General features: G+C 38.7%; 1 protein-coding gene across 1 annotated transcript in view; it reads right to left on the bottom strand.

Annotated features, from left to right (window-relative positions):
- The window catches only part of LOC139741098 (C2 domain-containing protein 2-like), a 95,102-nt gene extending 82,573 nt beyond the window's left edge, over positions 1-12,529 (bottom strand). Inside the window, exon 1 of the mRNA XM_071651687.1 lies at positions 11,876-12,529. Within this exon, the coding sequence (XP_071507788.1) occupies positions 11,876-12,370 (495 nt within the window). The 5' untranslated portion in view covers positions 12,371-12,529. The remainder of the gene's footprint in view (positions 1-11,875) is intronic.

The raw sequence follows: 12,529 nt of genomic DNA, 5'->3' as shown, positions 1-12,529 counted from the left end.
CTAGATGACCCTTTGTCACTATGGAGCCCACGACAGTGAGCAATGTCACTACTCTATCCGAGGTCCCCATACTGTAAACTTTATAGCATGCCTGGATTCAAGAACGCACACAGCTGTGATGGCACCACAACCCTCTCCATAGCCATAGAGCCTACAGAGATTGGCTGGCTGCAGAGTATTTTCATTAGCGGCTGCTGCTGCACGCATTTTGCTGCGAGCTAATTACGCAAATGCATCGGAGGGGGTGGAGGCGTGTCGAGCGAAGACAAATGCGCCACAAAGCCTGCACAATGCACTTTTTTTCACCCACACTGTCAATACGCTACACCTGACTGTGTCGGCCAACGACTCTGACAAGCTCACTGCATGATGTGGAGTACAGACGATTCACCTTTAGAGGGCACTAGGGTAATGGCGGCATTTTACTTTTGATCTCCAGGGGGTTGTCAGTCTGGCATTCTAAATCTTCTCTTCCCTCCATTTTACTCTATACCTCTCTACAAACTGTAACCTCATTTTCCACTTCCAACACCAATCTTCTTTATCATGTTCTTATTCTCATTCTTCCTTTTTCTCACCTCTCATATCCCTTGCCTGCTACCCCCTCCTCTCCCCCATATGCACTATCAAAAACTTAGACCATGCTTTACACAATCTAGCCTTAATCTGAGTTTCAAATACATTCCACAAGAGCATTCAACTTTGCAACCATAAAACCATATAGTTTTCTGTAATCCATAGTGCTTTGTCTTTTTTTTATTACAGCTGTCACTATTCATCCTCAGAGTTTTGTATTAAAGGTACAATAATTATGTACAATGTTCCGTACACTTAAATGATTTTGTTTTTGAGCCCACTGTTGATAATTTTACAATAATTTCTCGTTTGGTGCAAAACATTTGCAAAGCCCCTTAATTCCCGAATTTTGAATTAACTCTTTATTTCATTGGCAACATATTTTTCAAGCATACAGATATTCCAGTTCTGTTCCTCTCTAAAAATGCCCACTTTTTGTAAATTTCTATCCAACTTTACGTACATAAATTTTTATAGTTCGATTGAATTTTCTTTGATAAGGTGGCACAACATTTGTATTAAATCATTCACAGTTTGATTACTGTAGCTTCATACAAATGTCCACACACATGAGTCAAAAGCAGAGAGTACAGGTTAAGAGATTTCCACAGCCACGGTCAATTTAGCAGATTGCAATTCCACTGAGTAAATTACGGTACCGAGTATGATGTTTGCATCGACAGAAGGTAATGCACAGAGCTAGCGAGGGCAGGCTCTTGTTGTACTAATCAATAAATTAATTTGCTGCTGTTTGATACATATTCATTAATCTATTTCTACTATGACTCCAACAGTTATTGTCATAGTGAAGCCTAGTCTGCACTGCCCAGACACAGCCAGCAGATTACATTTTATATCTTATATATATACAATGTATATGAACATAGCCAACTTCAAACACATTGTAGCATACATGTTGCCATATATTCTATAGTAGATATTGAATAGATCACTTTGCTTTGAGAGCAGTGTCATTTCAAAATGAATGTAATACAGTACATCCTATTGATCAACAGAAACACTCTTCTTTTAAATCTCTTCTCTCAACTTTTCTCCTCTGCATCCCTTTCTGTCTTTCTCGTTCCTTCCATCCCTCCCACCCTTCCTTTCTCTCCCTCATACCTTGTATTTTCCTCTCCCTTTCATTCTTTTAACCACTGTGTGTATACAATGTACACGCATGTGTGTGTGTGTGTGTGTGTCTAGAATCTCTCTGTCTACAATGCAATTGGAATGAAATCAAACGTTTATTGGGTCTGCATTAAGTAGACTACAGTGTAGCATTACCAGCTCAGTAGCAGGTGCAGAGTTGAGTGAGAGTGACACCATGGGTGAGGCAGGGGTGTTGGATCTACACCCTTCCCCCACTCTCCTGGGTTATCTTCTGCAGATTGCAACAGGTTCCTTCCCCCTTGTATTAAAATCACCCTTGAATTATCACACACCCATGGTGCACCTGCAGTAGTAACCCTCTTTGTGGTATCACTATAGACTCCTCACCCATTTGGATCCCCCCCCCCCCCCCTGCACTTGCAGGTGTAGAAATACCAACACCACTACCATCATCATCACTTTCATTATCTGGACATCCTTATTGTGTTTGCCAATTGGCGCACACACACTGGGGTGCTTTTAAAAGCAAATGGCACTGATGTGCTGTTATGTAATTAAATAGAGATTACAAAATTTAGTAACTGTCCCTACTATTCCTCTCTTCTTCTTTTTTTTAAATCCTTCTCTATAACAAGTGAAGCTACTGTGGTCAGCGTATGAAGAGTCTCATCCAGCAAGATGTTTGTGTGAGCCCATATATAGACATTCATGTTGTGTTTACATGAACCTGAACATTCCATCCTATTATACACTCTGCATCCCTGCATACTCCCGGCTGCTGTACATAGAGAGCATAGCACACTGAATTTGTACATTAGTCTGGTTTCATCTTGGCATAGCTTTCACTACATACAGCCAACAAACCTGTACATGCAAATGTACACAGTACAATTGTATGTCTATGTACATTGTATTTTTTCCTTCTCCTTTGGGTGGATATGTACATGTGCACAGCTTTGTCAGCCCCCCCCCCCCCAATAATTAGATGGAAATAAATTAAATCAAGTCCATACCTGTTACAGGGAAGTAGGGAAACACAGCAAAACCAATGCTGTGTGCACAACAGTCAACTTCACTCAATTAAAGTGCACAATGAAAGGTTCTTTTGTGCATTTGTTCCGCAAGAATTGAGAAAAAGGTTGGTCTAATATTGCTCTTCTTCTTTCCAAAAATGTGTCAACAGAAAATATTGTGATACATGCCTTGCTTGTTTAATGGTGCAGGCTATGTAAACAAAATGTGGATTCTTTACCCCGTGTTCTCCGAGTGCCATTACTCTACTCTCTAAAAAAAATCAAGTGAAAATATTCACTCCTAAAAGAGTGAATACAAAAAAAAAGAGTGAATTTAGAGTGAAATTGGAGTGAATTTTGAGTGAAAATGTTCATTTTCACTTGTTTTTTAGTGACCTCAGGGATCACTCCAAAATCTTCGAGTGATCCCTGAGGTCACTCCAAAATGAGTGAAAATGTTCACTTTCATTCTAAATTCACTCTTTTTTGTATTCACTCTTTTAAGAGTGAATATTTTCACTCAATCTTTTTTGGAGAGTAGGCAGAGAAAACACAGTGTCCAAAGTTCCTGGCACAGAAAGAGTTAACAGAACACCTGCATGGAATATATTCCACAATCTGAACAGAGCACAACCAGGGAGAGCCCTGTGGTAGAATGGATAAAGCTCTGGACTTCTTATCAGCAAGATCCTGGGTTCAAGTCTTGCTATGGGTTTAGTTCAAACTCTTCGTGTGCCATGTTCGCAAACCTGACTCAATCGATGGCTTACCAACTTCGCGTATTTTGCTCCAATGCACAACTGCTCCCAAACTGACCGATAAATCACAATATCCAACAGTAAATTGGAAGTGTCACTAGCATTTCCACTCCTTCATAAAACACTTATGGTGTATTAAAAGTACAGACCGTGTAGCTTGTGGTGCATGGTAACTATCAATAGCAGTGTTCCGTTTGTAAGGATTTTTTTTTTTTTTTTTTAATTCTGATTTCCTGTGATATGGCTGTGTTTTCCAAAAGTCATGCCTCGCAGACCTACGTGTATTCGTGAGTGTATAGCGTAGACTCATGCACAAGAATACCATACCTTTTATAGTCTGTTTTGGGGGTTACCAAGGGTCTCCTTTTTTCATAATAACTGAATTAAAATGTGAGTTCAATTAATCAGACCCAAGCATTCATTTCTGTGTTAGTACACATCACTTGAATGAGCTAAAGAATTAGTGTGACAAGTCTTAAAGTTTTGCTTCATTTTTCTCTGGCTAACACCACAACCCACACCCACAATCTTTTATGCATCTATGGATCTGCCTAAACCAGATTTTGAAGTTCTTTTTTAATACATTAATAAAGTTTGCATAATTGTAAACCTGTCACCACCATCTGGGGCTTTAAAACATCATGTTAAAGCAGCGTGCAAATACTCCAAAGTCGTAAATGTGCTGGAGTGCAAGGGGCACTCGAGCCAAGTGGGACAGGCGGCCGGCAAGGCAGGCTAGCGGCCAACCAAGGGAAATGCCGAGCATTCCGAGGCGGTTACGTGGGTAGCGCCAACCCCCCTCCCTAGCACGTCTACCATCAGGCGGGGTATGACATCGTGACGCGATCGGAGGGTGGTAGAATAATAACGTGACGTTCGGCACGGGACGGTAAACAAGATGAGGTGTTGTGTTGCAGGCTTATGTCCATCACACATCAGCACATTGAGTCATGCAATGTGCTTTGTTGAGAGGTAAATGTCAAATGAGTTTTAAAGCCTTCCTGTGCAGTCAAAAAAGTGCAGTAGGTTACAGGACACTCCTGTATCAGCTTTTCCTTCCACACTGGTCTGAGCCAATGGCCATCATTTTCACTTGGAATATTTCAGTTGTGTGGCCAGGAAACTTATTTTCACTTCAAATTTTTCAGTTGTGTGGGCAGGATACTTTTAATGGTATGACAGTGTAAAGCTTACAAGTGTAAATTCTTACCAGCAAAATGTATCATGTCACTGTTTTTCAATTAATTTGCAAAAAAACCTACAAAAGTAGGGGAAATATCAAGTTTAATCATAGATTAAACCTTCCTAGGAGCAATTCATGTTTTCAATTTGCTTTTCTCACTATTATTAAAATTCAGGATCAAAATCTTTTCTTTTTTTTTAACATGTTTTCGGTAGTTTGACCCAAAATTATTATTTTTTTTTTTATTCGTAGACGCAAGTTTGGTCACTCACTTTCCATAATGCATGATCAATGAATTAGTGTGGCTCTACATCCATGACTCTAAATAGATTTAAATTCTCTATTCATAATAAAATTATAATGTTTCAACATGAATTTCATCCCATCGCGCTTTCAGTGGGGCATTTCATGACTACATGTAGTTTTGTCTGACAAATATGTCTGACAAATTTGCTCTCAGCCAATCAGATTCAAGGATTTCAGTAGCTTATAACAGTTTGTCCAAAAAAAAAAAATATCTGACAAAATACTTCATGAAATGCCCCCAGGTGTGATGGGACAGAAATAATATACGGTATATGTAATGGTAGTGTGACGGGATGGAATGTATGTTTATAATGGTAGTAGGTGCAACGGGACGATACCATAATGGGCTAGAAAAAGGGCCGTTCCTACGTAACTTGAACAGAACAAAAACACTATTTGGCACACTTGTGAAAAGAGTAACTTATCTGTACTTGGTCAAGGGATATTTCGTCGCTGGGGTGACAAGACCTCCTATCTGAAATTTTGGTGAAAATAACTTTTTTGAATTAATGGTCAGATAATCAGTTAAGTGATGTCCTGTCCAAATCCTAGCTGTCTTACCCCCAAAATGAAGCCACCATGGCATGTCAAAGGAAAGGCTCTCCCATCTGATATACTGTACGAGCTGAAATTTTCGCGTACAGATATTTTCGCGAATTGCTACTTGGAAGACATTTGCGCATCAAATTGTTATTTTCGCATGTTGTTATTTTCGTGGTTCGAAGGCGATTCGCGAAATTCACGAAAATTTCAGCTCATACAGTAGTGCTTTGGCGGCCATGTTTTTTTGCTCTCCTGAACATTTCACATTTTTTAGATACGAGGTCTTGTCGCCCCAGCGAGGACCTGGATCCTTCATCTTCCCTTCAGTTCTTCCATTAGTATCTTTAACTCACCCCCATGGTCTGATTGACTATTTAGGTTGACCAACTGAAGTTAAAGGGATTGAATATATTAGTTTTGGTTGAGATGGGGCTTTAGATTTTCATCTAGAGCTTTTTGTGAGATACACTGTAGTGAGAAACCTCTATAATATGAAATATGAAAGAGCATGTAATTCTAACAGGGATTCAAAGTTTTTTTTTTGATGAAAATTGGTTTTGAAATGGATGAGATATCCAAAACTAATTAAAATGAAGCAATTCTATTAAAAAAAATCAAATGCACAATTTATCTGAAGAAAAAAATGTTAATAATATTACTGCATTTCAAAAAGAGGTGAAGTTTTACAAATGACAAACTACAACATGGTTTTCATCCCTAGAAGATTGCAAGACTGACTACAGTATTTTCTTGTTTTCTCGATAATCAACAGGGAGATGATGATGTTTCTATCAATGTGTTGCAAGAAAACACAATTTACATGTAGTGTGCGTCAATTGTTGATCTGTGCTTTTCATATAATATTGCTCCTTTTAAAAACAATATCAAAAGTTAAAGACAGCAAAAACAAATTTAAGCTCCTAGATGAGATGTTAATAATCAAATGGTAAAGATACAGGTAGACACTGGATACTGCCATATGTCAGACTGTACAATTGTACACGCATTTTATATACAACATAAGTAGGGAAAAATCACCACATGACACAAAGATCTACTCTTGAAGCAGCAATATTTCTTTTTTCTATTTCTCTCACTGTCCCTCTCTCATATCTCTCTCTCTCTATCTACCTCTCCCTCTCTGACTGAAAGCAGCAATATAATATTTTTCTATTTCTCTCACTACTCCTTTCTCATACACTGTCTCTCTCTCTCTCTCTCTCTCTCTCTCTCTCTCTCTCTCTCTCTCTATCTACCTCTACCTCTCTGACTCCACCCGCTCCATACTATCATCAAAGCAGAAACCTGCAGCGTAATTGACGGTGCCCATTCAATACGCACGTGCAGCAGGCGAACAATACTGTTGATACGCTGCTCAAATGGCTTTTTAAAAATTCACGCGGCAGCGATGGAACAAGGGCTCGCGGCGAGCCTGCCACAGGTTGGTAGTGGTTGTCATGGTAACCCTTCACATGCAATCTATTCTCCCCAGCTGAGAAGGTCTTTCGTCTGGATGACTGGCAAGGAGTGTGGTGGGTGGGGAGTGGGGATGGGGAGTGGGGGGGGGGGGGTAGGAGAGACTGGCAGACAAGCCCTATGATGTGGAATTTTTGATAATAAGTATAATGATTATAGAATTTATTTAAATGAATGAATTGAATGAGATGTAATATGTATTATGAATATAACGGTTATTATTTTCATTTTTCTGCAACAAGTATTGCAAAACATTTATGTTGCATGTTATTCATAATCTGTGACGTTATACAGTATATGTTGTTCAATGAACAATAATTGTTATCTGTTTGTATCTCTTGTATGTAACGCTGGTGGAAGGCGCATTTCCACATTCGCATTGTGGACAATAAAACAATCAATTCAATTCGATTCAATTCAATCATTGCCTGTCTATGGTACAATGTAAGCGCTATACAATGTAGTTTTTATTAAGATGAAGCTTTAGGTTTCCAATGCAGTTTTGGTTAAGATGAAGCTGAGATGATAAGAAACCACTTCAATGAAATATGAAAGAGCATACAAGTCTAAGAGGAATTCAAAGTTACAGGTTGTAATTTGATGAAAATCAGTTTTGAAAACTGGTTGAGATATATATATCCAAAACAGAGCGATCCTAATAAAAGGTGGGACATACCTGTTATTATGATTGCTTTGATTTACTTTGTTTTTGGATGTCTCAGTATCCCTTTAACAGATGGTATAGTTGTGGTTGAAATAAAGCTTCAGGTTTCCAATTTTTTTGTGAGATGATAAGAAACCACTTTTGAAATACGAAAGAGCGTACAATTCTATTAAAGAGGAATTCAACATTAATTTGATGAAAATCGTTTTGAACACTGGCTGAGATATCATCCAAAAACAAAGAGGTCCTGATAAAAGATGTGATCTACCTTTTTATTAGGACCTCTTTGTTTTACTTTTTGTTTTGAAATTATAAGAATCTCAGCCATACCAAACTCGATTTCCATCAAATATAGACTTTGAATTTCTCTGAGAATAGTATGATCTTTCATATTTTTAAGTGTCCAGTTTCTATTACAATGTACATATCTCGCAAAAAAGTTAAAATCTGAATATGTACCCTCCAGATATCCAAAAAACAAAAAGATCATAATAAAAGATACAGTTGTATGACTCACCTTTTATAAGGACCTCCTGGGTTTACTTTGTGTTGTGAAATAAGACTCTCAGAAATTTTGTTATCAAACTAACTTTGAATTTCTCTTCAAATTGTATGCTCTTTCATAGTATATACATTGTACTTTACATCTCAGTGGTTGCTAATTACATGTATCTCCCAATAAGTTAAAATCTGAATACACATGTACCCCCTCTCAAACAAAGCTACATGCATACCATCCTAAAATTGATAATTACTGCCATCAAATACCATGTAGTCAATCCATACATTTATTAATCTGTGGGTTTAATTTGACACTAAACTGGGTGTGCAGTTGACTGGAAATCATGCCACAAATTCTAGCTTTTGTGACAGGTTTGCAATAGGATGCCTTTTATAGAGCTCCATACATTACTGTACGTATACTTTCCTAAACAGTACAAGAGAATTTAAATGAATTTTAAATGAAATAGATAACAGACATCAAGTGGCTCTACGTGTGTATGTGTTAAAGTCAAACTTAGATAACATGGCAATAACAATCTAAAAAAAAAAAATTCTATAAATGTCAAAATGTACAGGATGTCCAAATATGATGCAGAGCCACCAGCCTTTTAATAGCACAGCAATACATCAAATTTATGAGTGCAAAGATCCATCAAAACAGGAAGGTAGAAAAATCTGCAGTGTGTGAACATGTCATGCAGGGAATTTGAAATATTTAGCTATCAGAGCAATGAAGGTCGCAAAAAGGCTAGGGCCATTGATTAATGTGTGTTTGCTTGAATTTGCATGATCGCAATGTTTGTTTTTAATATTTGAGTGTTTTCCTCCTCAAATTGTCTTCCCACAGGGAAATCCTAAAATCTCACAAAAAGGCCTAATTCAGCATTATACCTGACTTTCAGAGTGAGAAAGATAAGGAACCATGCCAGCAGCTGATTTAAAGAAAAACAAAGAAATAACATACATGGATCGAACATCAACACTTAAAGGGATTGTACAGTACCTGTTTGCGATGGCGCATCAGAATGTTATTTGGTGGTATTTGCAGAATACTTGATAACATTGTGTTCAGGAAGGATAGTATCAACATCCACGATAGTTAGTTTCACATATAATTTACAGTGTAAAATTAAATTGAAAATTTGGAAGGACATACAAAGTTAGTACATGCACAAGTAAAACTTGTACACCCGTATGTTGCCACTATGGGTCAACAGGAAAACAACACTAGATATAATTAACATACTGTAAAACACAATATTTTCGCAGCATGAAATTTTCGGGAATGGGAGCCGACAGCCTTATTCGCATCATGAAATTTTCACAAGTTGCCTCTAACATTCAATGCATATAGTGTAGACAAGATCTTTCGCGTGCATTTTAATTTCGCGAAACTCGGCTCTCGCGGAATTCGCGAAATTAAAATGCACACGAACATTCCTCATTTTACAGTACATGGTACTCAAACTCCCAGGATGGTCCAATGTAAATTCATATACAGTAAGTACATTGTACTCATCCTTTCTTTATCCAATTCCTGTTTGGGGATTGGTCTGTATGCAACATCATGCAACCAAACATAAACATTGCTGCGTGGAAGACTGAGAAAAAGGTGCCATGTGTCATTACATTTGTATTTTCATGATACATTGTACATGCACCGTGTTATAGTGCGCTATGAAACAAAAGTTCAGAACAAACAATGTCCTCTATGTGTGGTACACTGCAAGATCATCTGTGCTACAACACAAACAAAGGTTGTAGATGAATACAAACTTTGTGTATTAACTGACAGTTTAAAAAAAAAATGATTTTATTTGAAAAGAAAAAAAAAGAGTTGCATGAATAAGAATGCATACAATGTGCAATAGGCCCTATACTGCACGCATACAGTTAACTACAAATTTTTCTTCTTTTTTTTTTAATTATTCCCGGTACAAAAAAAGAAAGTGCAGATGGTCCGGGCTCTCATTACGGATCTGCACTTTCAACAACAATCAAATGTAATGTCTATGTTAACATGAGCATACAAGTTTAATAGGAATTGATAATCCTCTCTCCCTCTTTCCCTCCCCCCCCCCCCCCCCCCCCCCAATCACCATCATCTCTATGGGAGTGTACACAAGGTCCTGTCAGTCTCCCGGTCAGTCTACAAAGTGTTTATATAAAGCGTGGTTGTGGATGACAGACAATTTCAAAAGATATACAGATATCTGAAAAGCAGAACATGTCTACACCATGTTTGAAATAATATCAGTGGATATCAGTTCACAGTGATGTGGGCAACTGTTCTGTTCCATGACTGGATGAAACTTTTGATTTAAAAAAAAAAAATGAAAAAAATTGCTCCAAATGTTCAATCAACAGTGGGTGGTAAATAATTTGAATGGGTGGTCTCTTGTTCCATGATAGAGTGATTGTTTGTACACTAGTACGTAAACAAAGACTGTGGGTTACCTAGTAAGTCTATCTCCAGAGAGTAAACAACTCTGTTTGTGGCAGGCCTTGTACAGGGTGCCTATTTGCTACGGGGCCATTTCATTCATTGATGAAAAGACCCAATCAGGTGTCACTTCCCATAAAACTCACGAGTAACTCCTGCTTGTGTTCTGCAGTGGGACTAAGCATATATTGTTCATTTGCTGTTTTATTGATGAATTACTGTAAAAGTGGATATTTTCGCGTGACTAATTTTTCGCGCTTGGCCGGGTAAGGAGAGTTTCGCGTGTTTTTAATTCCGCGGAATCAAGACATCATGCACAGGAACATATGGCAAGTAAAAATATTTGCGTGTTTTTATTTTTGCGCTACATGTAGTTTCTGGTTGCGTGAAATGCGCGAAAATTTAAACACCGCAAAAATTTCCGCTTTTACAGTACTTAGCAAGTGCCCCTGCCGAACATACATGTAGGCACCCTGCCACAAACAGGCTTGACTATTATGTAAAATTTTGAAGACCTGGACCATGTCTGGCTTCCTCTTTCTTTCTCTCTCTCTCTCTCTCTCTCTCTACCACTCTAGATATCTATTTCTCTTTCTCTCTTCCTCAAGTAAGATGTTATTTACTGATCACTCATAGATATTCTTCCAGTCTGCCCAGTACAGTCTGTATCTGATAACTACAGCTACATGTACTTGTACATGTATCTTCTAAATTTTGAGGGCAAAGGGCAGAATCATCGTGTATAGTAAAACATTGCATCAAAACACATTATCCAAACATGCCAATCAATAATACACAGTTCAAAGGGGATCTGATCCTGTGCTTTGAGGATGCAATTCTCTGTAAGATTCTCAGAAGGAACATATCATTGTGACAGCAAGGTTATTTTAGAACTGATATTATCGTTCTGTGGGTAATCCATAGTCTAGACTCAAGGACACAATACTGTTTATAATACTAATGCATACAAATGTATATTATTAGATTTACATCATGGTAGATCTAGAGACAACTAGAAATCTATAGTATCATTAGACTCTATTGAGTGTTACGTTTGTTTTGAAAGCTGTGCCAGTGTTGGGGAATTACCCACTGCCGCTATGCCGGCATTGCCATTGACATTGTGTTGAGGGTTCTGAAACGTTAGTGTTTACACACTTCACTGGGTACTGTGTCAGTGTGCATGTGAGTGTGGTCACACTCATCTCATGGAGTCATGCATTCCTCGCACACCCACACAGGTGGTGCGTGGTGGCTTTATTCAATTTTGGTAGATCATATGCCTAATCAACTTACCCCTTGTTTCTTTGTTTCATCATTGAGAGCTTTGAGCCAGGAAGAAGCGAGCTGGCTGGGTGTCTGCTGTGAATGTTGCGAGAAAAGCCACGCAACAACTGAATTCAGCCAACTGCACTGATCACCCCCATCAACGGAGTCCCGTCCTCCCGGCGCTTGCCCGTAGTGGGTCACGGAGCTACCCGCTGGAGGGCGGTCAACTCCGTAGGTACGGTCATGTAATCCTTCATCTTTACGGCCCTTCCCGTGAGATTTTTCTTCCTTCTTCTTGATATTACCGTAAATTGTAAATCCAAGGAAAACGCTCGCAGTGACTATGAGCCATGTAAGAAGTAAGACGTCCAAAATATCTATTCTTCCCGTACGCAGTGCTTCGCCGAAGTCCAAAACCGCCATAACCACGTTATTGCATGCAGCAACGACCCTTTCGTTGAGGTTGCTCGCTGTCTGATGTTGACTGAGCGACTCGGTATACGATGTTTCACCTTCACCCATCGTCTTTTTTGGTTATATACAAACCAGCTGTGATCACCGTGGATGAACCCTGGTGTCCGTGACAACTAGATAATGTAAATATATCGCAAGGGACAGGGGCAAGACAGGAACGCATTCCAGAGCGATCGGAGCAGAGACGATTCCCGGCGATCCATGCAT

This window comes from Diadema antillarum, unplaced genomic scaffold (assembly GCF_040938485.1).
Source record: "Diadema antillarum isolate AM-2024a unplaced genomic scaffold, OU_Dant_1.0 seq00000903_RagTag, whole genome shotgun sequence".
Lineage (NCBI taxonomy): Eukaryota > Metazoa > Echinodermata > Echinoidea > Diadematoida > Diadematidae > Diadema > Diadema antillarum.
Note: the sequence above shows the minus strand (reverse complement) of the source record. Positions and strands in the feature narration are given on the sequence as shown.